The sequence below is a fragment of the Drosophila mauritiana genome, chromosome X (genome assembly GCF_004382145.1).
Source record: "Drosophila mauritiana strain mau12 chromosome X, ASM438214v1, whole genome shotgun sequence".
Taxonomy (NCBI): Eukaryota; Metazoa; Arthropoda; class Insecta; order Diptera; family Drosophilidae; genus Drosophila; species Drosophila mauritiana.
In genome coordinates, this window is record NC_046672.1 from 5,995,242 (window position 1) to 6,021,582 (window position 26,341).

The window sequence follows — 26,341 nt, forward strand, 5'->3', positions numbered from 1 at the left end:
GCATTTATGTATGAAATTTGTCATTTGATAGAAAAACACAAATATTTGTCATCGAGAAACTTGCTTCATTTAATTAAAGGCAAAATATGTGTTTCCATTTTTGAATGAAATTCATCAATTTGTGCACTTTTTAAATTTGATTTAATTAAACAACATTTGATAGATTCTTTTCAATTGAAATTATACCTTCTTTTTGACAACTTTCGTATCATAAGAGTGAAAAAAACATTTGTTTAAGCCACTCTGTTGGCCAATTGAACATTATTGAGCTCGTAATTGCAATCACGAGGTCCGTTCAGCTCTAATTGCCAACATTCTGGGGGATTCAACCGGCTGCACCCACCATTCTTGGCCCAGCTTTTCCGCTTTCCACCGGCTTTTCCATTCCTTTCCCTTGCCAACTACTTTCTTTTTTATGCTGCTCCTGTCGTCTGGCAAAGGTTCAATGCAGTTCAGTAAATATTATGCTAAATTGAGATAATTTGTTGGCTGAAATACACACACACACACACACACACACACTTAGACACACACACACACACACTGGCAGTCACACAGACAGGGAGCGTGTCGCCATTTTGGCTCCTGGCGTGTCCTTGCCATGGCTAAAATGGATTTGCATGTAAATTTGTTTTCGCCTTATAGTCGCAAATTTTTTGCTCGATTTTGCACATTCTCTAGATTTCTATCGTAATTGGCGGCTTGTTATAGGCAATACGTGGGTGGCTGAGGGGGCAGGAGGGCGGCAAGGTGGAAAGCGAGAGGAAATCTGGGGAAAATCGGCGCACAACTGTGTGGAAAAATCCTTCGCACACAGACTAGCTGCAGTTATGCCATTTTACCATTTTCATTCTTTCTTTTTTTTTGGCCGGAAGTATCAGCGGCAGTATCCTTGTCGATTGTGTCACTTCTTTATTCAATTTGCAACCTTCGTTCCTATTTGCCTTATTTTTCTCGAATTTATTTCATCGACTTGCAGTTCCATTCCGGGCGCAAGTAAATATGTAGAAAATTGAACGTAATAGTAAATTTAACAAGCTAAAGTCGCTCAGCATATAAGATGTATCTTAAAGATGTTGCAACGTGAGCTATAACTTTGATTTCTTCTTTGCCATCATGTAAACTTTTGATTTCGGCTTCGCGGCTAAACTTTCATAATCAAAACAATTTTTAATTGGTTATCTGTCAGGACAACGAAAGCCAATCGCAAAGTTTGCAATGGAGAAACTTAATTCAGCCATCAATCGATGGCATTTTGTGTACCTGCCGTGTTTTCCCGTGATTTGGCCAGATTTCTGTGCATCAACCGAATAAAAGCGGAAATTTTCCGGGTCGGAAAATGCTTGAGGAACGAATTTTTCGGGGCATGCCACACTGTTATTAAATATTTCGTTTGCTCGCCGCTGAGGCACAAAAATAAAAGATATATATATATGATATATATATGTGTATATTGCGCACTTCTCGCAGGAACAATTCAGGAGCCAAATATGCTGTGCACTCTGCCCTCGTCCTTATTTATGGCATACTTTTCGAGCAGTTTCCGTTTTCTGGCCGAACGGGACACACATTTGCATCCCCCAAAGGAGAAGTCAGTGACCCAGGCAATGGTGGATCCCAATCCCAATCCCATGCCAGTTCCCAAAAACCAAATTCCGAGCCCCAATCATAATAAATCGCATGGCGAAAGGCAAGTCGTGTGCGTAAAATAGTCATTAAAAAGGGTCCTGGAACAGGACATGTATACGGACATGGTCACAATGCAATTAATTGTTTTGTTTATCGGTTTATCGGACAGTTTACGCTTGATTTGGCCCAAAAGGCTATGCACCGAAATTACTTATATGGGAAAAACATTCTGGGGTTGTTCTGTTTGCGCCTCCCGTTGGCCTGTGCAATGGAGTGTGTCGCAGGATCTGAAGTCCTGCCGATGACACAACTTTCGGCAGTTGCCTGAAAAGGGTATGAAGCCTTTAAGAATTAAACTCGTACAAAATTAAGTTGGAAAATATACATATTAACACTTAACTGTTTTTGCTTTAAGCTGCGAATTAGCTCTGCCACTCGATTGCGCTCCCGCCGCATCCTGCGTCCTTGATCCTTGGCCTTTTGCAATGTCCTCGAAATGTGTCTGTGCTCGGCTTTTACCGCCAGCGATTAGCGGCGAGGCAAATTTCACAGTATCTGTATCCGCAGCCGTATCAACGAATTCAGAACTTCGGAGCCGCCTGGCATTTGCATATTTGCATTTTGGTGCCGGCCACAGGACACCGAAATGAGGATAATAATGCGAGCCATTACACATGCCGAAAAAGAGAAAACCGCACATAATGCGCTTTTCAAAACTAATATGAAAATAATGTGGGTTGGTTTTTGGGCGGTGGTTGGCGGGTGGTGGTTGGTGGGTGGTATGCGGGTGGATGGGCGGTATTCAATGCCATCAAGGAGCAAGGACGTCGCCTGTATCTGTGTGTATGCCGCAGTATGTGTGCGTGTGTCTGTGTGCGAAGTTCGAAGGACACTTCAGCCAGTGCATGTGCATAAATATAGAACAATAAAGTAATAACAGACAGTGCAAATCGATGGCTCAATCGACTGGCTCTAAAAATACTCCATACTTGAAAATAGCAAATTCGCTGTAAACAAAAACAAGCAATATTTATTTGGAGGGTTTCTAGAATTAGCATACATTTGTGCAGCTTTGTGCCTGAAAGTATGCAATGGAATTCGTCTATTTATTCGCATATATTCATATAGTGTTGCATACTTTTGGACAGCTTCTTGAGAGATTTTTGAAAGCCAGCGGCTTCTGCTTGAACATATCAATATTTTAAATGCCAAACCTCTCGAAATCCAATCAAGTTGCCCCTTATTTATTGCCTTGCAAGCATATCAGCGCTAGGTGACATGGAATATACCTAATCCCCGGCTTCCGCAGTCACGAGTCATGCACCCAGTCATCCAGTGGCATAACCCGATTAGATCCGGCCCATCCTGGCCATCCTGCCCCACCGATAATGGAGTCAGCAATAAAATGCAACAGGAATCGCATTGCAAACGTGTGTAAGTTCTGGCAATGGCATTATTATGGCGCTGGATTCCCCTGCAGTTCGAATGAATTTCCACCCGCGCTTCCATTCCAATCCAAGTTTTTTTTTTTCCTTTGCCTCTCTTTGTTGCTGCAATGGAAATGGAAAATTGTTAGCATCATCAACACGTAGCGTTGACGTGTTGAAAATGCTGAAAATTATAGCACACACACAGTGAAAAGGTGGTGCATGGGAAATCGGGGCACGTGTATTGCCAATAAAATGCTTTTCAATTCAATTTCCACACATTTGATGAACGCAACAAAAATGTATGTTTAACTTTAATAATCTTTCACATTATGCGCACACATTTTGTGGCGCGTTTTCCGACTCGAGTTTCCTTCGAAATTGCGGTTTGCAAATCGTTATCGAGTGACATTGTTGCTTAAATAATAATGATAAAATATATCAACTGGATTTATAAGTACCCCTTTTTAATCTATTTTACTTAGCTTTCATAACTTTCTGCATTCTTTTCATTGCCATTTTTACACATTTTTGCCTGTTGCTGCTGGTTATGGTTAATATGTCGCCGTTTTTTTTGCGGTTTTTATGTAAATTAATTGAGATCTTGTTGTCTGTTGGCGGTGCGGTTATATAAATACTTTTATTGGCATCGTTGCGGCCGTTTTATGCGTTTTTTACTGTTTGTTTTGCACGCTGTTTTTTATTTATCATTTGTCTACACTGAATGAAAACAGTGTTAGTTTATATGTGCACAAAGGTAGCTGCAATTGAACACTAAACTACAGAAAATAAACCATGCTGAGCTCTAAAAATCTGTTGAGGTAGTGCGCAAAAGTATGCTATGATTAATTTTATTTGCTAAATAAGACTTGCTAGTGCTGTAAAGCGTGAATATTTACGATTTTACTCCGCTTTTCCGCGTGTAACTGTTAGTTTTCAGTTAGTGGCCCCCTTTTTTTGTCGGGGGTGTAACCACTTGTGGTTATATAGCCTGTTGCTGTTGCACACTCGTCTGCGGCTGCTGCCCGTGGCATTTTATTATTTTTCAGATATTAGTTAGCCCCGTCGCCTCTATCAACATGTGTTGTCGTTTTGTCCTGCGGACCTTGTTAGCTCTTACCTGTGTTACCTGTTTTCTCTTGGCTGTTAACAGTTAGCTGGTTTGACTTCATTTCGCTTCTTTTTTTGCATAAAAAACGCGTTAAGGACGCACGCGGTCAGCGGCATCGTTAGCTTCTCCACCTGGGCGTTTTGTGCCTCCGTAAGTATGCCACATAAAGTTAAAATCTTAAAAAAAAAGAAAAAAAGGCATATGCCTGGCGCACAAACAACGCGAATGAAAGAAGTCAGGGGCGGAAAAGTCGACGAACAGCAAAGGAAATGAAGAAAAACTTGATTTATTTTTATGTGCTCAGCGATGCGGCAAGGCGAATGGAGTGGGCTGTTCGTTGGGTGGCTGGGTGGTTCTTTTTCCATTCATACAAATGCTACGTGCGTAATGACCAGGCACACACACACACACACACACACAATCGCTCACTAGCGCACTCACACCCTCACGCACTTGAAGTTAAAGAAGTTCCACGTTGCGTATACGTAATCATATTCTTTCTTATTTATATTTTTGTTTCGCCCTACTCCTGCTAAATTATACATCTGCATGCACATATATATATGTATATATATATTATATATATTATTTGTGCATATATATGTATGTATACCTGAGCAGCGTGGCAAAGTCCCGGCTGCGTGGACAAGTGGCCAAAAAAAATATTGGGTCTGCCAAATCAATGGGCCACTACAAAAGAAAGTTCGTTGAATACTGCGGCAGTTTGCTGGTTAAATCGGTGGAGCGCAGCATTGTTAAGAATAACAATTATGTAAATTTCAAAAATAGACTCGCCTTGGAAAGTTAGCCATTCAATGGACTACCAATTTATGTTGCTATCCCACTTAAAAGCCGCAAATGTTTGCCCAAATCGAAGTCGGCAGACAATTAGAGAATTGCATTCTGGCAGCGACCGAAAACCAAAAGTTGCGGCCAGGTAAGTCTGGTAAATATATGCTAAGATACTTTCCCCCACAGTCATGTTTACAATACATTTTAATAAAGTCAAAAAGGCGTACGGATGTGTGCGAGAGGGAGGGCAATCACAGCGAGCGAGTGAGATGGGGCATGACTCCGGATATATGTGTATACGCATATAAGTCTGTGTTTGTGTGCCAGGTGAGCCCGGCGGGAACATAATAAAAATATGAAAATCAAGTGAAATCATTTCCATTCAAATTCAAATGGCACGGCAGAACGGCAAGGGCGGAACGTTTGGCGGGGGGGCGTGGCAATCTGGGGAGCTGTGCCAGCTGAAAACTGATATTCAATTCAATCAGTTCTGCCTGAGACCTCAGGGAAGTGACTGTAGCACTGGCGATATGGAGGTGGCGAAAAGGTAACGGCACAGCCAAAAAAAGAAGGAAATGTTATAAAATGTAAAACAAGGAAAGAAAATTGTAAGCTATAACGGAAGAATTCGCGTGTCTTGAAGTGTATGCAGAATTATAGCCATGGAAAATGGCCACTTCCGGTCTAATTAACACTTGATTCGGTTAGCGATATATTGAAGAATTCGCGTAAGGAATTAGGATTGCTGAAGAATTCGCGTAAGGAATTAGCATTGTTGAAGAATTCGCGTAAGGAATTAGAATTGCTGAAGAATTCGCGCTTCTACGTTTCTTTTTGTGCACTGTGTGGCCAGAGGATGGGAATCGAATTGGTTCCCAGTTCCGAATGCGGTTAGTTGCTAATGCGGCGCCCTTCTGTGCGTGTGTGTGTGTGTGTGTCAATGACTGGAACTGATTCTGATTGAGAATCCCTCCTCGTTGCTGCCTCTCGACAGGTCGGAGTTGAGCCACAGGAAATCGGTTGAAAAAAAAAAATGAAAAAAGGAAAGTAGAGAAGCCAGTGCGGCCAGATATTTTATGGTTGCGACGGCGGCCTTCACCTACACTTCACCACCTGTTATACATAAGCGACCAACCACCACCCACTCAAACTCCACTCAAATTCAGGAACACCATCCCCCCTTCGCTGGCAACTTTTGCGCCTCCATTCACTTTAACAATAAATTTCAGCAAATAAATCAAAATGTAACAGAAGCCGTGTGGAATTTTCAAGTGGCAGGTGCCACAGCAGCAACAGTGGCACCACCTCAGCCACCCCGAGCCACCCTAAAACCACCCAGAGCCACCCTAAAACACCCACCACCCGTGGTGTCCCTATAGCGTCCCTAAAAAGCGGAGAGAGCTCAAAGTTTTTGATTTTTGTGCTGAAAAAAAAAAATGTTTACCAAGGCCTGGGAATCGAATTGAATGGCGGCAGGAGGGGGGCGTAATGAAAAAATAAGATAAGAGGGGGGGCTTAAAATAAATGGAGGGAAATTACGCAGAGGGGCGTAAAGGGGTGGCATTTCGTATAACTCCATTGCAAACAGCTTACTCAGTCCGTACTCTGCGGAAAAAAACATAAAAATTGAAATAAAATCAAAGAAATGTATAAGTAGATATGAACTTATATTAAATTTAATAGGATATAATTAACAAATTAAACAAATACGCTTCATTTGCAGTGGTAATGTTAAAGTTTTAAACTCCTTTTAACTTTCTTTTTGTGCACTAGTTTCATTCTTGTGGCTGGGCACCTTTTTCGGGATTCGTTGAAAGTTTATTTTGTATTTCCTTTTTTATTTTCTTGCGTCTTCTTAGCGGTGGGCGGAAGTTCGGGAGGCGTGGCAGGTGACGGTGCGGCATCAGCAAGCAAATGATGTTAAATCGCACGGAAAGTCACAGCGTGAATCCTGTCCAGCAGGATTCTCCCGCGGAGAAGTCGTCGTCGTTGTCATTGAAGATGCTACATTGATGCGTGTGTGTGTGGGAGATGAGCATTGCCAAAAACCCACCCACCGCCCACTGGGCCGAGCACCTTCTCCCCCCTTCCCCGTCGGCCTTGGCTCATTATAAACGGCGGCCACTGTTGCATGGACTTTGACGTCGACGTCGACGTCGCTACCTGTTGGAAATGCAAACAACGCTGGCAGAGGTCCTTGAAGCGCCTGCGCTGGAAGCGAATCTCCACAAGGTCGTTCGTCGCCTGCTTGGGCGGTGGGCGGTGGGTGGTTGGTGTTGTTGCTGCCTTCATTCAAATAATAACCGACTCCAAGTGGAGACTTACGAACGGCAGTGAAAGTAACGGTCAGTTCGCAGGAAATGCATTGGATCCGCTTGGAGCTGGTCGAAAATCGGAAAATCTGCACTTAATCAGCTCTGTTCCTGGGAAATCTGTGCAATATTCCTATTGAATTTCCTTAGTCGGTTGTTTTTCTACCATCCAGCTGCTCCAAAAATAGATTCTAAGCAAATGAATGCATTTGAACTTAAATTCTTGTGCTGCCTTTAAATTTGAAATTAAAAAATCTACAAAACTTTTATTACTCTGGTTTAGTGAGGGATTTCGTTATTATGAGGAGTTATAACAATTATTTTGGTGCTCATTTGAGTCAGAAAGTAAGCGGTATTATGACCAAGAAATAGTAATCTACAATACGCTGATAAGACAGCTGAGGACACATAAAATCCAGAATACCGACACTGCCGAGGATGCGGAAGTCGCGGGACTGGACTGAGTTCCATTCGGCTGCATGTGATCCAAGTTGTGGGTGCTGGGTATCTCGGTGTAGTAGTTGGCCCAAATGGCAAAGGTGAGCAGATCGTTCTGTGGCTTCGCTAGTTTCAAATCGACCAATATGGGCTTGTCCACATTATTCGCCGCCTCTGGTGATTCAATCCATTCATAATCGGAAACCGAAACGGGCAGGAATAGAGCATTCAAGGTGCTGGGCATGATCAATCGTCGGCCACGTGGAGCAGCTGGAAAATTGCCCGAGATACTCAGCTTGGTGAAGTGGTGCGTATTGATGACCTCCTCGTTCTCCGCATAGATGTAGCCACAGCTGGCGAGACGCACATCCGTGCAGGCAAAGAGTGCACAAGTGGCCTGCTCCGTGCGATCCACGCCAATGACGGTGGTCTCGTTGCCCCAGTAGACGCCGATCCTATAGCGATACGACTTGGCCCCACTGGAGGGCACCTCGTTCTCCGCGGCGCTGGTGACCTTTCGTTCGATAGAGAAGGTACAGCAAAAGCTGCCATGGCACAACTGGCGTTCGAAACTCAGAAAATCCTCGTCCAACAGTTCACTTTCGAATATATCCACATTGTTATCCCGATACGTGGCCAGGCCAGTCAATCTTTGCGTTTTCCTCTGCGGCGTGAAGAGTGGCGTGAAAGTGGGTGCCAGTTGGCCATGTTCCCGCTTCGGCACCTCCGCAATCAGCAACTTGGTGGTGGGCTGCTCGAAAATCTCCGCAACCAATCGGCCACCGCGTCCTGCATAGATACCCGATCCGGAAGTGCGTCCATCGGGCTTACTGGCATCTGCGGCTAGGACATTAACATCGTTACCAAATGCCCAACCCTCTTGGAGTTGCACTGAGCCCAGGAATGGCAGTTCCGAGAACCAGTAGGTGGGATACACGATGTCCGTGATCTTGTGCTCCTTCACCAATTTCACCGCCGGATCATAGAACATCATGTCGAAGCAGATGAAGTGGCCAAAGGTTACGCCAAAGTCTGTTCTAAAGATGGATATATCCGGAGTTCGGAGCACTGATGTCGAGACATACTCGTGTCGCCACAAATGGGTTTTCCTGTACCGCGAGACAATCCTGCCCCTTCGATCGAACACCACATTCGTGTTGAAGTACCGCACGCCAGTCGATGGACAAGGATTGTAGGTGTCGGAACCAGCTCCATGGGCGCACAGTTCCTTCTCCACCACGTTTATGACCACATATAGCTGGTTAGCCCTCGCCGAGCAGGATAGTTCGATGAGGAAGAGCTCGTAGTCCGTTTGGTAGCAGGGCGTTATGTTCTGCGACTCATGGGGCACAAAGGTGGCCGTGGCCTGACTGTTGATTATGTGCTCGGGAAACACTATGATGTCCACATCGCCGACTTCGCGGATGATCTTCTGGAAAGATTCCGAAGCTGAGGTGGTGCGTGCCCGCGGAGAATCGCCCACTGGCTGGCTGTGCTCCACCACTGCTGCCATATAGGTTGGATCTTCCGGCTTGGAAAGCTATGGAGAGGATATAGATCAAGACTTTTGTCATTTTTTTGAATTTTACTAAATCCAAATTTACCTGATGCGAACTGCTGAAGAGCGCTGTCAAGAGTAGAAGACTCAATTGAATCGACTTCATAATGGAACGGTGGCCGAAATCCAACTGCCAAACCATCGAGATCTTGGCCAAAAACGAAGACTACGCATCAAGAATCAAGTGCAGGGCCAAAAACGAAATCTCACTATCTTACATATAGGTATTTTATTTTACGGGCGAATAATGATGATGGTGGATACAACAAGATTATGCATTTCGGCAGATAAGAGCCCCAATTATTCATATGACTCTTATCTCTGCTGTTTCATATACAATGTATGCTAGTCATCAAGGGGTTAATGATTTCTTGGCCGAGGTGTTTAAGCGAAGACACTAAAAATAAGACATAAAAGATAGCAATTAATTGAGGCATCACATTTGTTTGGTCAAAGCAATTATGATATGATATGCGGAAAAATGACGAAACTAAAGTGCCTGCCTAACGCTGCTCTTTAAGGTCTCCAATTCAGAAATAATACTAACAGTATATTTTTGCAGTAATATTTAATTCGATAGAACAATTAAATTATACATATAAACACGTCCAGAAGTTCTGAACTTCAAAATTCAAATTCGATTGGCGATAATTGTTGCAATCGATATCGATTGTCGCCCCGAACTTAAAGCTCTGCAACTTACGCCTTTTCCCGACCAACCACCACTAGCTGGTCACACCAGCAGCAGCAGTCTTCAGCTGTTCAACAACAACAGCACGCGGCAGAAACTACAACAAAACATTAAGATTGTAATCAAGCTGTTAACGGTTATTAGTGAGCTACCAAAAACCAATTACCACAGTTCCAATGCGCCCAACGAACGGTAAGCGCCATTCCAAGGAGAGCCCATAGCGAGCGAGAGAGATAGAAAAACGGTGAAGGTCGCGCTGCGAAAGAGCGAGATAATTGATTCGCAAGTTGGTGTTGGTGCATATTCATGTTCTAATAGCCCCCATGTGCGTTCGTGTGTGTGTGTGCGAGCAGTGTTTATACAGCAAGCAACTGATATAATCGATCTTGATTCTCGACATCCCGCCAGTGAGACAAAAGAATCGAGATCCGAGATCCGTCATTAAACCGGACAATCCACAGGCATTCGTAACTCGCACATCCCGCGGATCAGAATATATCCCATTGCGAAGGTAAGTAACGTCGATAACGATTGTCAGTTCAGTGTTCAGTTTAAATTAAACAATGCGCGTAGTTCTTATCGGCAACGTGACAATTGTCCAAATTGTCGACTAACGCTGAGCGGGCAGCGATCTACAGCCACCCACCGACCTTGGAAATACCCTTCCAGAAAAAACCAGACTTCAATTACATAGAAAAAATCGATCTGCACCAGCAGAAAAAAAAGTAAAAAAGTGAATAAAACTCATAAATTTCACCAAAAAAGAACACTTTAACTAAGCTTTGTTTACGATCAGTTCTATTTTTGGTAAGCATTTTATGCAAATTTTATATCTCCTATAACTATTAGCTATTAACTATGCGCAAAGAATAAGTATTATAATTTATGCTAATGTATTTCTCTTTTTAAGCATTTATGTATGTTTTTCTTTGGTATTCCCTTGTGCTTTGCACATACGACTGAAATTTAATAGCTTTTGCTGAATTGCAAATAAGCAATAATTTAAATAGATATTTTCATCAGTTAGTAGTAATATATTCCAAATCAGATTGAATTATTAACACTGCTAAACTCTTTTAATTAGCATAATCAAAGCAAAGTTTAGTGGAAATCAAATTGCTTCGTAATCATGACAATGTTTTGCGAATGTATAAAACAATTAACGTGTGTACATACATATGTACCTACTTACTTATTACCCCTTTAAAATAACAGATAGCACGGAATGTTTTACATGCTAGAAGATAAAATGAAAAAAAAAACACTTGACAAAATGCTCGCAAAATTAAAACTGAACACAAGATTGTGATTGTCAAGATGCTGGATTTTAATAGCATCGAAACCAATTAAATTTTCCAAATTTCCGTATACACATACATTTTTATCTTTCAGATATGGCTCTAAACCTGAAGGCTCTGCTGGGCATGCTGTTCGTGTTCATCGGCTGCTGCAGCAACGTCGTCTTCCTGGAGCTGATCATTCAGATCGATCCGGGAGCGGGTAACCTGATCACCTTCGCCCAGTTCCTGTTCATCGCGCTGGAGGGCCTGGTCTTCACCTCCAAGTTCTTTACGGTGCGACCGAAGATTGCGCTGAAGGACTACGTCATCCTGGTGGCCCTGTTCTTTGGGGCGAACGTGTGCAATAACTATGCCTTCAACTTCAACATACCCATGCCGCTGCACATGATCTTCCGCAGCGGATCACTGATGGCCAACATGATCATGGGCATTGTGCTGCTGAAGAAGCGCTATAATCTGCGACAGTACAGCTCCGTGGCCATGATCACGGCGGGCATTATATTGTGCACTCTGGTCTCCAGTGGCGATGTCAAGGATAATACGCATCACAGCCTCAAGGTGGATACCTCCTACTCCGATTTCTTCTGGTGGACGGTGGGCATTGGCTTGCTGACGATCGCCCTGCTGGTGACCGCCTACATGGGCATCTACCAGGAGGTGATATACAAGAAGTATGGCAAGCATCCCAGCGAGGCCTTATTCTTTACGCACATGTTGCCTCTGCCCGGTTTTCTGATCATGGCCGGCAATATAGTCCAGCACTTTGGCATCGCATGGTCGTCGGAACCAGTGGCCGTGCCACTGCTGGGAGCCATTGGCCTGGAGTGGAAATTCCCGCTGATGCTGTTCTACCTGCTGTGCAACGTGGTCACCCAGTATGTATGCATCAGTGCCGTCTACGTCCTGACCACCGAATGTGCCTCGCTAACCGTAACGCTGGTGGTCACCCTGCGCAAGTTCGTCTCGCTGCTGTTCTCGATCATCTATTTCCGGAATCCATTCACCCTGAACCATTGGGTGGGCACCATCCTGGTATTCTTCGGCACAATACTCTTCGCCAATGTGATCAACCAGGTGAGGGACGCCTATCGGGCCAGGTCGGGCCGGAAGACCCGTTTCGACACCGCTCCGCTGGCCAAGAAGGTGGAGTAATCTTCGCGTGCTGTGCTGGTTCCTGCTGCAGAGGCCATTAACCATTAACCATTAATTTGTAGTCCTAGCGCCTTGTTTGTACATAGAATTTGCCTAGTGTTTAGACGCCTCTTTGTCTGGCTTGTAATTCTCGCGTCCGTGTCTTTCTAGATTTTCAAATGTTCTTGTTTTCTTTTAAATTAATAGTTGTCCAAAAGTATATACAACCTTAAGCCATCTATTTAATTGATTTTTTTTTTAAATAAATTCTTAAAAAACATATATTTGCAGAAACTGAAATATCTTCGAATCGAAAATGTGAGATAAGATATGAGTTTACAAGATGGAGTCTTTTGGACCCCGCGACATGAACTCATTAGTCAGCTTGTCGAAGATTCCAAGAAACTTTTGACTAATTTCCGAAATCTCGTTCATATTCCGTCATATCCAACACTACATACATTTATCACATCATGCTGTTAGTTAGCCAATCGGGGTACATATTCCAAAGTTTCTCTTGTTTGATCAGTTGCTTTTGGCTGAAGGATTTCTGCAGACATCTGTTCGGTTGGACGTGCGCACGTTCTCGAGTGTAAGAAAAACAAAGGTTTATTGCCACATTCTTGTATAAGTATGTATTTGTATATAGGTAATATATATGTATATTCAATGAGTTAATACTTATGAAAGGAGTTTTTCGGGAAATCGTGTTATCTGGCACCAACATCTCACACACTACAGTGTCGCACATAACAATCGCTGGTGTTGGCTACTTTTTGTTTAATTCAAATGCACGGGTAAGTACAGGAATATCAGGAATCAAAGAACAGAAGGCGCGAGACCAAAAAAAAATGTTTATACTTGTATATATTAAATTATCAAAACGAAACTCATGATGGATAGTTTGGACAGGCTGATTGGAGAGGCAGCTGGCTAGTGTATCGACTGCTGGCGATCTTACTGCTCATCCTTGTCCTTGGCACCGTGCTTAAGGATGCGCGTGAACTCGAGGTAGTCGAACAGACCGTTCTTGATGGGCGCCTCCCGATACATCTCGTCCACCTGTGAATGTGAATGGAAAGAAATTGTAAGGCCACACTCCCACTTGATATCGTAGACAACTTACATCCTCGTCTGTGAACCGATCACCCATGGTGGTCAGCAGCTCCCTCAGGCGATCCTCGGGCAGGACGCCCATGTTCTCCTCGTCGAAGCAGCCGAAGGCGTTCTTGATCACATCCTCGGGATCGGTGCCCTGCAGCCGCTCGCCGAAGAGCGTGAGGAACATGGTGAAGTTGATGGGACCGGGCGCCTCGTTCATCATGCCATCGAGATAGTCGTCCGTTGGGTTCTTGCCCAGCGAGGCCAGCATATCGTGCAGATCCTCCTTCTCGACGAAGCCATCTCGGTTCTGGTCGATCATGTTGAAGGCCTCCTTGAACTCGGCGATCTGCGCCTGATCGAACATGGCGAACACATTGGAGGTGGCGCGTTGGGCGCGCTTCTTGGTGGTGGCGCGACGTCCGGCGGTCTTGCGGGATGACATGGTTGCTGTTGGATTGGTGGTTCTGATGCAGTTAATGGAGCTAAATGGAGCCGGCTGTGGAGCTGGTGGCACTAGTGCTTCGCGCTGGAGTGATGTGTGTGCGGCGTGGATCTGAAATCGAAAAACGACGACTCACATTAGCATTTCGTTGGCCGGGTATGTATTTATGGCTATATATAGACATATTGCAGCGAATTCCGCTGAAACCGATTTTCATTGCTCTCCAAACAAACTGTGTCAACATACAGTGGACGCTCGCTACAGTGCTACACCGTGTTCAGGCATATCACAACGGAAAGAACATCTTTTTACTGCTCTTTAAGTTGATTTTGGTAATAAGAGGTTTGCATTACCCTAAAATAGGTCAACTACATATTATATTTATAAATAAATCCAAGTTAATAGAGTTTTAGACCAGAAAGGATAAATGCTTGATAGCTCTAAGCTTCCGCTAGCGTTACTAGTCCACCTTATCGGGCGCCCACTGTGAGCGACTCATGCACGCACACATGCGCAGCTCTCTGAGTCACTCGCGCAAACGAAAATGACACGTATGGGAGTTTCGCTCTCTCTCTGCGACAGTGCGTGCATGTGTATGCGTGTTTATCAATGCTGTTGAACTGCGGTTAACAAAAACAACATCGCACACGTATTTAGCTCATTGAAAACATTCTCACACACACTGGCACACGCATTTCAATTAAAGCCTTAAAAGGCCCGAAAAAAACAGCAGTTGAAGCACCCAAATCCACTCGAGAACTCAAGTTGGGCCAAATGTTTGCGACTTCGTTGATTTATCACTTTCGGATGGACATTTAAATGGAATTATAACATAAAAACAATTGTTTTCATTTGCGCGCTGCCGACGCTGACTCATACGCACACACTAACACACACGCACACCCACAAAGGGCAGCGCCCTTTGAGAGTTCAGTTCGTTTATTTTATCGAATATGTTTGCTTGTTTACTCCTGATTTGATTCATACTCACAGCTGCCGAATGTCGAGTGTCTAATACTATCGAAGTTTCGTTAATGCAACTTTCAACCAGCTGCACTTTTGTCTTTTATAAAGCGATTTCGGTTCGATGTGAAGGCCAAGTGTGACCAGCATAGAGGCAGCTTGAATTTACCAGAAAATACCGCGGAATATGCCAAATAATACTGCAGAAAAGTGCAAAATGTTAGAGCTCTTAAAAAAATACTTTTTAAAACTATAAATTCATTTATAAATTCAATGTGAATACTACTCGCACTGGGACCATGGAAGTTATGAGAATCCTAAAAACCTATTGTGAGTTGTGCTACCACCTCTTGTTTAAAAATGTCCGTTACAAAGAAATTGCGTTAGCTCTTTTCTTGTAAAATATATAGTTCTTCTTAAAATATATTAAAATCCAATCCGAACTAATTTTATTTTTCATGACATGCATGGTATTTTTTTCGGTATGAACTTTTTGAATTGCCCGCGTTCTGATTGGAGTTTCAGGAGTATGCGCACAGTCTGGCATCCCCATATTACAGCACTTCCAAATACGGTAGTACCACTATTTTAGGATGTTGTTTTCAATACGGTATGGACACACTGCAAAGTGTTTGGAATGTTCGATATTTGTGTAAAATTCTGAGAGACCTGAATGAAAAGAGGCATGCATTAGGGCGTCGAACGAGGGATTTTCCAGCCCAGCAGATCCTTGCCAGCGCGTGAAAAGCGAGTCGAGTGAAAAATCGAATCGGTTGGCACGGTCGCGGTCCAATTAATTTCGAACTGAACTGCGCGATTTGCAGGAGAAGATGTGTCTATACCTGCATGTGCATGTGTATCTGTGTGCGAGGTGGCCCACGGCTGTGTGTGTGAGCAGCGTGTGAGTGTGTGTTGGTGTGTGGGTGTGTGGGCACACTGGAAAGAATCAATAAAGGATGTGCTGCGGATTGCTGAGCGAGAAAAAAGGACGAAAAGTGCTAGCCAGCGCGAATTAACGGTTAACTTTTGGCACGATTAACGGAATAACGGTCAAACAAGCCACACAAGCGAGAGAACAGTGAAAATAACGAGAGTGCGGGCAGAGTTAATTAGCAAATTAACGAGTGGGTGGGCACAGGATTTCAGGATTTCGATATATTTTGGATTCCTGCACACGAACAAGATGATGAGATACTGCCTCATAATTGCTTTGCAGCTGTCGTTGGCATGTAAGTATCAAATAAAGTTTCCAAACCCAGGGGGGTGGTACAAAAAAATGCGATGGAGTGGGGGAGGGAGTTAGCCAGGGGGAGGGGGATAAAGGAGGAGTGGGTGACCTCCGTGTTTAAGAAAAGCCCCAACCCCTATGTTACCATTACCAAAATTCAACTAATTGACTCCTTCATCTACTCCCAACCCACGACAAATCCATGCTCAATCCTCGCCAGACTCCGTGGAGGTGCACTTCGAGGCGCCGGACAGCGGCTTCTTTCTGAAGCACGCCCGCCAACCACCTGTGACGCCGGAGATCGCCAATGTGCAGACATCCTCGGCGGTGCCGCCGTTACGGCAACGATCCTCCTACGACTCCGTGTTGTCCCTGGACAGATTCACTGTGGTGGAGACCACGCAGCCGGTGTCCATACGCGCCAGCTATGGACCCTTTTCCACGAAACAAACGGTGCCAGCCCGCTACATTGTGCCGGACACAATGGACAGCCAGTCGGGCGATTATATGAATGTAAGTTGTCCCCTAATCCTGGCCAGCAACAAAAGGACGCCTTGTCATACCCACTTTCTCACCCACAGAATGCCACTCTACTGGAGCTCCAGCAGCCCAACATGCACCTGGACATCTCCGCCCATTTGGTGCGCTCCAGTGTTTCGCAGGATGCTCCCGTGCTTCGGGTACTGTTCCACGCCGGAGCCGATCCGGGTGGTCACTTGCAGCGCCAGAAGGTCTGCGTACTCCTGCACGTGGCCATGGGTTCGGAGCAGCCTCTCAAAGGACGCTGCATGCCGGAGGGCGAGGACGGTGTCTGCGTAGCCGAAGTGGTCGTGCCCCTGGGCTGGTGGCCCCAGCTGCCGGCGCCCACACAAGATGGCAGTGGCCAGGCGCCACCCAAAGTGCCGCAGCGGTATGCCCAGGTCTCGTACAGTGTCTTTGAACCGCCTTTGCGTAATCCCGAGCAATGCGAGCCCAAGGTGCAGATCCAACCGTTGACCACATTCGCCCAGGTGCCTTTGTTGGCCGCCAGGACTCCGTATCGCATGTTGCGCGCCGATGATGCCGTCACCTTTCTGCTGCCCCAACATCCGCTGTATCCACTGTCCCGCCTCCATGTGCCCGTCTTTCTGCATCAATATCCCGATCAGCGGGTGGCCGCCTTCACTGTGAGAGCTCGTGTCAAGGCAGGCTTGAAGATTCTGGGCGCCACCGCCTCCACAGACCAATGGAGCGTTTCTGTAGAGAAGGAAAATCCCAAACACACCACCGCTCGCGTCACTGCTTTCCGCAAAGAGGCCGAATCCAGTCTGGAAAGTGGTGGCAACTTAACCAGCGAGGTGTTTGAAGTATTCTCATGGCTTCTCGAGGTGGCCGAGGACACCAATGATATTGTGGACGGTGGCAAGATTGTGTGGTCCGTGACGCATGTCTATGACACGCCCAAGGACAAGGATTCCGGAGAACTGGTTATACCCGATGACAACAAGAAGCGACTAATTGCCAAGCTGGAGATCAACAAGGATGACATTCAGGCGGTGCTGCCAATGGCCAAGATCTGGGAGGTGATGAACACGGCGGTGCTAACGGGCAGACAGGTGGCCCAGGCCATGAAGGTGTTCATCGTTTCGCAGGCGGGCAAGGTGGCCGATGTGACGCTGCAGAGTTCCTGTCACGCCGAAGACGAAAGTGTGATCAAGGTGCGTCTGATGAGTGTGAATCACGCAATTGATAGCCAAATAACCAATACCACTACTTTCAGGTCTCCTCCTCCTGTAGCTCTGTTTATGTGGATGGCTCCGAGCAGCGCGGCTCATCCAATGCCTCGGTCATTGTCAAGTATGGCACCTATGTGGGCGTGGCCAAGTTCATCGTTTGGATGCCCGAGTTCCCGCTGGAGGTTTACATATCCGATTTCCGTCTCTCCCAGATCAAAGGATGGAAAGTAACCGATGACAATCACTATCTGTAAGTTAATTATCCTTTAGTTTGTATATCTTACTTATCATTCTTATTCATTATATGGCAGGCACAACAAGCAGTCGCGTCGTAGAAAGAAGAGATCCTACGTTTGGGGTCAGCATGGAACCAACTACTATAACAATCTGGGAGCGGACAAGACGATTTGTCGCGCTCGCTACCAGCAAAGTCCCGTGGAGGTGTACGCCAAATTTCTGGCCGTGGACCAGGTGGGATTTCCTGAGCTTCCTAAGCAGCAAAAGTGATTATATGGCCATGTTTTTCTTCTTATCCCATTGAAACAGAACTCTGGACGCACCAGCTACTTTATCTCACGGCGTACAGGCTTAAGGGTCACAGATCTGGTGCAGCCGCTGCTCCGTGTTGCCGATCCCAAGATCGCATCTCTGAAGGGTCGAATTCTGCAGGGCAAGTCCATGGGACGCACGGATGTCCAGGTCCTGTCACCCATAACGGGTCGAGTAATTGGCACCAAGGAAATCCGTGTGGGCAGCGACAAGGTGAACCTCTCCAAGCTCATCGTGCGCGTTATTTCGGGCCTGCAGCTCACCATCAGTCCGGACAACACGATTGAGAACGGCTACCTGGCGGAGACTTCTGTCACACACAAGCTGACCGCTCAGTATCAGGAGGGATTGCTTGACATCGATTTGGAGTTTACCGATGGCTCCAAAACTCCTTTGCGGTAAGTGAACATTATACGAGTTCCCATTCGCGTATATTCATTAAAATTGTGTGATTATATAATTACAGAGATATTGCCGTGGAGGACTACTTCCTGCTGGTGGAGAGTTTGGACACCGAGGTGGTGGCATTTGCTCCCATGCTGGCTTCTCATCATCCGCGTGTCATAGCCGTGGGCGAGGGCAATGGTAACCTGCTGCGCGTGACCCTTCTATTGTCCGAGGAGTGCCGCCAGCGACGTGGCACGTTGAGCAGCTCCAAACAGAACAAATCGAATGCAGCACCATTGGCTAGTGCATTGGCATCCATTGAAGTGGATTTCAACAATGTGGATATCGTGAGCAAGCAGGAGGCTATCCAAAATGATGGCACTGTGGGCAGGGAGAGAAAGAACTATAGGCAAACAGGAGATCTGGCCGATATCATAGGTGGGTGTAGTTGATAGTGGGACTGTATCTCTTTATACTTATTCTATTCTAATCTCCGTTTCAGTGGGCATCCCCTTGAGGGACTCCAGCCAGCTGTACGAACCTACTGTTCAGGCGCGTCAGCATCGGGGCAGCATTCAGGCGGTTCATAAGGGTCATCATGGCAAGGGACTTGCAGGCACAGGCACAATGACCACCATGGAACTGGGCATGTACGTCCTGCTCACGGCGTTCTGCTTCGCAATTATTGTGTTCGTGATCTCTTGCGTTGTGTATGCCTCTAAGTTCCGGCCAGCAATGATTGAATCTGGCTTGGATCCCCTGTCGGCGGGCAAGAACAATGGTTCTGGTGGATCTGGGGGCTTCCGGGATGTGCGCCTGAAGGAGTCGACAACGAATGCACACGATTGGGTCTGGCTGGGACGCTCCACCATCGACCGACAGTCCATTGTGGCTGAGACTAACACGCATCTGAATCCGAGAGGTGACATTCAATCTTTTCCAAAGGTTTAACTTACTTAAGGCTTCATTATTCAGCAGATTCCCGCATGCGCATCACTAGCAATCCGATTGTCAACTACGACAATGGACGCCGTGTGAGCTCCTTTGACCAACAGCCCAAGCTGCAGACACACATCGTGCCGGCCTCCAATCTTAACAAGCAGCACGCCGACCAGTGAGTATTGTGTTCAAAAGTAATCTGCACCAGCCGACACTCATCTGAAAAAATACTTGCAGCTATTTGGCCAACGAGCGCAAGGATAATGCCCTGGACTACAAGCCACCAGTGCCGCCGCACAGGAATGTGGGCGCCCGAGCATGCCTGCCCGTTCAGCCTGTGCCCGGTACTGGATCTGTAAAGGTATGTCCTCAGATACAAACTCCAGATTAGTAAGCTTAGATTGATTGCTTTTACTTAGCAGGATGCGGCACCCAACAAGCGACACAGTCAGCTGTACAGACGTGAGCATTTGCAGACAAGCGATAGCAATGCCAATAGCCAACAGTCGCCACCGCAGCCTAATCAGCAAACGCCAACAGAACGACCACATCCACTGGCCCACGCCCATCCACATCCTCATCCGCACCAGCATCAGCGCAGCCATAGCCATAGCCACAACTTCAGCCAGGAGCCACTCATTAAGGCGGCGCACAACAAAATCAAGCAGCAGCAGCAACAACAACAGCAGCAGCAACACGAGGAGCTGCACAACGCCGAGAAGCTGGTGGAGTATACGAATCCGCACCAGAAGAACGCGTTCCAGTTCGATTCGCTGACACCAAAGAGAGTTACCAAAGCAGCCGCGTCCTCGCCGGCAACGCCGTCCACATCAGCAGTCCAGGGCAAAGCTAAAGGTAGGCATATATCTTGTAGTTTGCATTAATCTTCTAAACGGACGGTCCTGCCTTGTGAACAGAAAACCACAGCATGGCCAGCAGCACTGGGGATGCGGCCAATTCAAATGGAACGGACGAGATTATAAGGCTGCCAGCCAGCGCCGTCAGCCAGGAGCCCACCACGAAATCGTCGCGTGTCAAGCGCGCCACCGTGGTGGGCAATCCGATGTTCTCGGCCACCGTCGATGAGTCTGTCGCCCCCGGAGAGCGTCTTGGCCTGGACGATCTCGACATGGATTACGAGCAGATCATGCACTACTTTGACAACCTAAAGGTGCGTAAACATCCAGCATAGATATCTAATATGCATCATCTTTGATATGCATCACTTGTGTTCCGCAGGAGTCAAATGCCTGAGTACAGGAGATCATTGCTAAAATTCGCGAGATATTGTCGACGTTCCATCACCGATATCAAACGGTTGCCACGCCCCTGACCTCGCCCACTCGCCAGCAGATGCAGCTGCTCGACGAATTGGTCGCCGGCGTGGCAACGGCCACAGCCATCACCGCAGCCAAGCCAACACCATTGGCCCTGGATGGCGGAGAGGGAGACGAGTCGGCTGATGCATTCGATGCCTACGATGGAGCGTTGGACATCGAGAGCAGGCAGTTCTAGACGTCAACCTGGCACACATCTAAACGCAATTCTAGCAATAGCCCCCCCACTCAGTACTCTAAAAGCAAACCTTAAGGCCGCTCCATCTACTCCGAAACGAATCCATGCTGAGGTCGAGCAAGGCAGTCCGGAAACGGACTGGTCAACCGGGCAAGGAGAAGGAGATAAGTCGATGGATGGAGAAACATATTTATTGCTAGGCTAAGTTCATATTTAAAGCATACACCTATAGGCATATGTAAACGTGGAGATATAATCCAAGTGTATCTCGAGGAGCGCGTGCCTGACACAATCGGAATCGACGGGCAAGCATATATAGTATACAACTATCTATATCTCTGTAACTGTAACTGTATCTGTATCTGTATCAGTATCTGCATAAGTACTATGGTGTAGTTAAGGATCAGCCATCTCAAGCATAGCTTAATCCAGACATTTTTTCCCATTCTCTTCGCTTCACACACACGCATCCTTAGATAATGTCGCATGTCCCATCCGTCTGGTTCGATTCAACTTTTCTATATATATTCAGACGATCTCGGCCCGATCTTGCATATCCTATATCTACTCTCTGTTGCGTCTGTGTGAGTGTGAGTGCATTTTGCGTGCGTGTGTGTGTGTGCGCCAGAGAAAGTGAGATAGATAGAGAGAGAGAGAGAGAGAGAGAAAGAGCGAAAGTGAGGGAGACAGCGACAGAGAGGTTGAGAGAAAGAGGAGAGTTTCCAAAATGTGCCGGGCACCGCTCCCAAAAGTCGCTAGAACTTAAAAACTGAATAATATACATGCTATACACACGTATATATAAATATATATATATATATATTTATGATTATATAGCGCGCGCTAAAATTTAAAGCAAATCGAAGGATAATCCAAAATGCTACATTATCTAAAATGGAAACTTGAACAGAAATCGTCGCTTTATAAGTTGGCAATCGATGCCCAATACCTAATACCAATCATAAATCGAGAAACCTAGTAAAGAAACACACAACAACACACACCACACAGATCACAAATAATATATAGACGCTTATGAGCTTTATTTGATCGATTGCATTGAATAGGAAGCAGCTAAGAGCAGAACAGAACCCCAAAAACCGAATCACAAAGAAGTAGCGGGGAAATGTGTAACCAAATATTATATGATATTACCGAGCGATCCAAGCTTTATATAACAAATTTACCATATTTATAGCATACGTGCATATTTATTACCATTACCATTATTATTATTACGATTATTATTATCTTGTCTTACGATTATCATTATCATTACTGTATTTATTACCAACGAGAAAAGGAACAAGTGCAAAATTACTTCAAACTCAAGTCGAGAAGCCATACTTTGAATAGCGAAATTAGGCACGAAACGAGGACACACTGTAACACGCAAGGATAAATCAAATGCCGCCAGGAAGCGCCAAGTCCTTTCCCCAACTTACGCCTATCTATATAGGGATATATATTACGATATATATATATATATGATTATATATTCATTCACTTGTGTGTCACACCAGCGCGCTCTCCTTCTGCGTAAATTTTTGAAATTGTAATTGCATCTGTTCGTTTTCCGTATCGAGTTGTAAGGATATATCATAGCACCCGAAAGCTACTTCATTCCATTAGCAAATCTTAATTGTAGCCACTAAACGCGTTTTTGTCTTCTTTCGTTTCTGTGTAAGTCTGTTTAATTTCGTTCGTAAGGTCCTGTAAGCACATCCTGTAGCTATGCATAAGTGTCTCATCCGATTAGTTTATATTTTAGAGGCCATCTAAGTATTATGTTCGTTTCTCTCATTGTTTCATAATCATATGTTGTAAATTGTTCCGTCCAAAAAAAAGAAAATATGAAATGAGAAACAAAAAAACAAAACAAAGCTGAATGAAACGATAAACAAAAGCAAACGAAACAAAGCAAATGCAAATGCAAATGCCGAAGCAAAAGCAAAGCAAACAATTGTAAAACGAAATTAAGCAATCTATATCTCATTTTTTGTAAGGCTCCAAACGAGGCCCACAATGAAGCGCACGAATGCATTGTTTGTAAACTAAATTTGTAGTCCTTGCCAGACTTTCGGACATCTATTGCACTGTATACTGTACATAACGTGTTGAAGGTGCAGTGCGTTTCGCGGACAGGCTGAGAAATGAGATGAAGAGTCTTCGAAATAACTGAACTTTGCCTTATAGCACGCAAACGCACTGTACCGCATTATTAAACTTAGTCCTGAGTTGCTCCCTATCGATCTAAGGACTGCAAAGACACACGCCTACACCAAGGACACATCACTGGACACATCCTGTTGATTTCGACCTGTAATATCATTAGCATATAGTACTAGATGCAATTGCCTGTTGTCCCCGACATATCCCCGATCCTAGTCCGCACAAGCCAATCGAAACATACACCAACACCAACACCAACACACCACACACACACTCAGTCGAGCTGCACTGCCATTGGTGAAAGTGAAAGTGAGATTTAGGCCTATTGAAGCTTCCAGCATTTACCAGTGCCATAACTTTATAACTTTATATAACTTTACCCGCACGCCCAGCCCAGCCCAGTACGAGGATCAATCCGGCGATTGATCTCGGCTAGCATCGAGCTTAGCACTAGCTTTCTTCCGAGCTTGCTTGTTGGACAGACAGTGAGAACGAACGAAGAGACATCAGCCTCCCTCCATTAAAGAACTTAGTCTTAGCCGATCTGGAGTCCAAAATTTCGTTGGAAATTCCGTCATGCGGATCGGAACCATCTAGTGAAAATTGTAATGGCGTGAGGCGATTGATGAGTATCAGCATTTTTAATCTAGACAAATGCTTGGCTTCAATTCGCGGATCGGCTTAATCCTTCTTGTACTTGTATGTATGTATGTGTTTAACGATTCCAATGCAAAGACTTTTATATACCTTTTTTTTAAACTAAATATATATATACATATATATACGTATACACCCATATATTAGATTGTACATTATTGTTTAGCATGTTTCGACTGCAATTTAAGCCGAATTTTAGATCTTCTCTAGTCAGTTCAAAGCGTTTTTTGTTCGTTTTGTCACGCCCACCATACAGAAACACACACACACGCATACACACCAACACACACACACTCATAGTTTTATATAGTCAAGGCAAGCTTTTAACGCCCCCTGCCACGCCCCCGCCCCTAAACCTAAGCTGTATGTACTTGTATGTAATATCGAAACACACAAAACAAAAAGCAACAAAAAAAATAACATGAAAAAAATGCACTTCAAATATGAAAACGATTCAAAATGAAACTCTTGATTTTTTTTTCGAACCCATTGAAACTTGGAAATTCATCGATTTATATAGTTAATAATACTACCTATATCGTGCTAAACAAAAAAGGCGCCGGCTAAGTGTAATGCAAACTAAAAACATAAAAACAAAACATATGCATATGAAATATAATCGAAAAATTATACAAATGCTAAGAAAAATGAGAATCACAAAAGTTGTTTATGCTGCTTTTTGCAAAGAAAAAAAAAGAAAATGGAAAATAAAAACCGGAAAATTAGGCTATACTTAAATATACATACAAATTAAATACGTATATGTTTAAATTGAATATAAATGAGTGTGTACGCTTGGCACAAAAAGTAAACCAAAACCATAAACAATCCAAAAAGAAAAGAAAAAACGAAACAACAAAAAAAGAAGAAGAAAGATAACTAATTACGCTAAGGAGCAGAAGAATCGGAGTAATTCGGAAAACTACCTTACGAATCTAATGTTTTGCCATGTAAGTTCTATGAATGTCCCACCTGCCTGATGTCCCCGCTTCGAGAAAATGCCTAGATGACCGCCCCCCCCCCCCCAGCTCCCCGCTAATTTGCACCGCCCCTCCGCCCACCCACCCCCTTGCCAAGGTCGTTGGGGAATTTTTGTGCGATATAGTGTACTTCTATGTCCATCGATCCGCCGCATAATTGTTAACATTTGTATCGGTTATTAACGTAGTTGTTGTGTATGTATGTATGTAAGTATGTAAATGTGTGCTTACCCCCAATGCCAGCGCCCACGCACCCCGCCCCCGCCCCCTCGCCAACCCAGAGAAAATAACGATTACGATTAACGGTAAAGATAGCGATACTCAATTCTTGTTGTTATTGGCAGCGCATGTCTTTTTAAGAGCTAGTGATATATGATTTATCCTCGATTCTTCTCCCAAAAATCAGACGTTTTTTAGCAAGCAAAACCACACACACCAATACACACCAATACACACCCAAACACACACACACTAGGACACAAAAGAGTGATCTCCACGAAATGCTTATATTACTATATAGTATATACACACCCATATATAAACAGCGTATAAAGATTATAAAAGTATATATATATATATAAATCATACCAATTGTATAACACTTTCGAGCAGTGAAATTCCAAAACCCTTTCATCATTTAGAAGACGATCAAATCCAAAAGAGACGTACACATTTGCTTGCTCCTCAGTTCCATCAATCAGTTCAATGCCGATCCTTCCGATCGTTGAGTCCTTGTTTATCATCCAATACCGAAAACCAAACCGAAACCATCATAATGAGGCGAAACGAACCGAATCGAATCGAAACGAAATGAAATTAAATGTTGCCATGTATAACACTTTAGTAGTTTATTATTATTATTATTATTATTATTGCTACGATTATTACAATATTATTAAGCGAAGGACACATTTTGTTTAAACGAAGGAAGGCAAACGAAGAAGCAAACAAAAATATTATAAATATTCAAAAATGAAAACTGACAAAATTAATTTAAATAAAATAATTTATTAATAAACCACATATTATAAAATGAAAAAAACAAAAAAAAGAAAAAACAATCCTTACTCTTTATCGTGACTTTTAAGTTAAATGCGTCGTAATTTTATAATTACGGGGCAATATGATATCATATCATGATGAAAGTTAACTGCCTTATACGCTGAAATGCGTTCTTAGTGTCCGCCAAAGATTCACTGCAGCCGCATGGCCAATTTGTGCGGGCAACCTTGTTGTTCCGAGCTCCAAATCACAGTACCGGACGCCCTTGATCCCATTTGGGCTCCTTTTGCCGCCAGCT

The 26,341-nt window shown here is 44.6% G+C and overlaps 4 protein-coding genes across 5 annotated transcripts; 2 read left to right on the plus strand and 2 right to left on the minus strand.

The window, feature by feature from the left end:
- Positions 1–7,591: 7,591 nt before the first annotated feature.
- LOC117147453 (vanin-like protein 1) lies at positions 7,592–9,399 on the minus strand. The gene is made up of 2 exons (XM_033314338.1): positions 9,314–9,399; positions 7,592–9,249 (listed from the first exon to the last, which is right to left on the minus strand). The coding sequence occupies exons 1-2, from the start codon at positions 9,371–9,373 to the stop codon at positions 7,648–7,650; spliced, it is 1,662 nt and encodes a 553-aa protein (XP_033170229.1). The 5' UTR covers positions 9,374–9,399; the 3' UTR covers positions 7,592–7,647.
- A 598-nt stretch (positions 9,400–9,997) lies between these two features.
- Positions 9,998–12,672, plus strand: LOC117148545 (UDP-xylose and UDP-N-acetylglucosamine transporter). Its single transcript, XM_033315979.1, has 2 exons — positions 9,998–10,469; positions 11,351–12,672. The coding sequence occupies exon 2, from the start codon at positions 11,353–11,355 to the stop codon at positions 12,409–12,411; it is 1,059 nt and encodes a 352-aa protein (XP_033171870.1). The 5' UTR covers positions 9,998–10,469; positions 11,351–11,352; the 3' UTR covers positions 12,412–12,672.
- A 326-nt stretch (positions 12,673–12,998) lies between these two features.
- LOC117148546 (myosin regulatory light chain sqh) lies at positions 12,999–15,050 on the minus strand. The gene is made up of 3 exons (XM_033315980.1): positions 14,928–15,050; positions 13,517–14,047; positions 12,999–13,452 (listed from the first exon to the last, which is right to left on the minus strand). Exons 2-3 carry the CDS (start codon positions 13,934–13,936, stop codon positions 13,348–13,350), a joined length of 525 nt encoding a protein of 174 aa, XP_033171871.1. The 5' UTR covers positions 13,937–14,047; positions 14,928–15,050; the 3' UTR covers positions 12,999–13,347.
- Positions 15,051–15,501: 451 nt separating this feature from the next.
- On the plus strand, positions 15,502–24,478 carry LOC117148544 (transmembrane protein 132E). Of its 2 annotated transcripts, none has more exons than XM_033315977.1 (13): positions 15,502–16,128; positions 16,348–16,640; positions 16,709–17,824; positions 17,887–18,092; positions 18,154–18,313; positions 18,389–18,789; positions 18,858–19,216; positions 19,281–19,700; positions 19,757–19,892; positions 19,955–20,078; positions 20,137–20,572; positions 20,635–20,888; positions 20,957–24,478. In XM_033315977.1, exons 1-13 carry the CDS (start codon positions 16,083–16,085, stop codon positions 20,969–20,971), a joined length of 3,966 nt encoding a protein of 1,321 aa, XP_033171868.1. In that variant the 5' UTR covers positions 15,502–16,082; the 3' UTR covers positions 20,972–24,478. The 2 variants fall into 2 exon arrangements, with proteins under 2 accessions (XP_033171868.1, XP_033171869.1); XM_033315978.1 differs by having other exon boundaries at positions 20,140–20,572.
- The last annotated feature ends 1,863 nt before the right edge of the window (positions 24,479–26,341 follow it).

Bases quoted from the DNA above. Each gene is read 5' to 3' on its own strand.
- LOC117148544 (XM_033315977.1), top strand. From the start codon at position 16,083: ATGATGAGATACTGCCTCATAATTGCTTTGCAGCTGTCGTTGGCAT. The intron at 18,314-18,388 runs GTGGGATTTCCT...CCATTGAAACAG, and splicing joins AATTTCTGGCCGTGGACCAG to AACTCTGGACGCACCAGCTA. The intron at 18,790-18,857 runs GTAAGTGAACAT...ATATAATTACAG, and splicing joins GGCTCCAAAACTCCTTTGCG to AGATATTGCCGTGGAGGACT.
- LOC117148545 (XM_033315979.1), top strand. From the start codon at position 11,353: ATGGCTCTAAACCTGAAGGCTCTGCTGGGCATGCTGTTCGTGTTCATC.
- LOC117148546 (XM_033315980.1), bottom strand. From the start codon at position 13,936: ATGTCATCCCGCAAGACCGCCGGACGTCGCGCCACCACCAAGAAGCGC. The intron at 13,453-13,516 runs GTAAGTTGTCTA...TCACATTCACAG, and splicing joins ATCGGTTCACAGACGAGGAT to GTGGACGAGATGTATCGGGA.
- LOC117147453 (XM_033314338.1), bottom strand. From the start codon at position 9,373: ATGAAGTCGATTCAATTGAGTCTTCTACTCTTGACAGCGCTCTTCAGC. The intron at 9,250-9,313 runs GTAAATTTGGAT...TCCTCTCCATAG, and splicing joins TCTTCAGCAGTTCGCATCAG to CTTTCCAAGCCGGAAGATCC.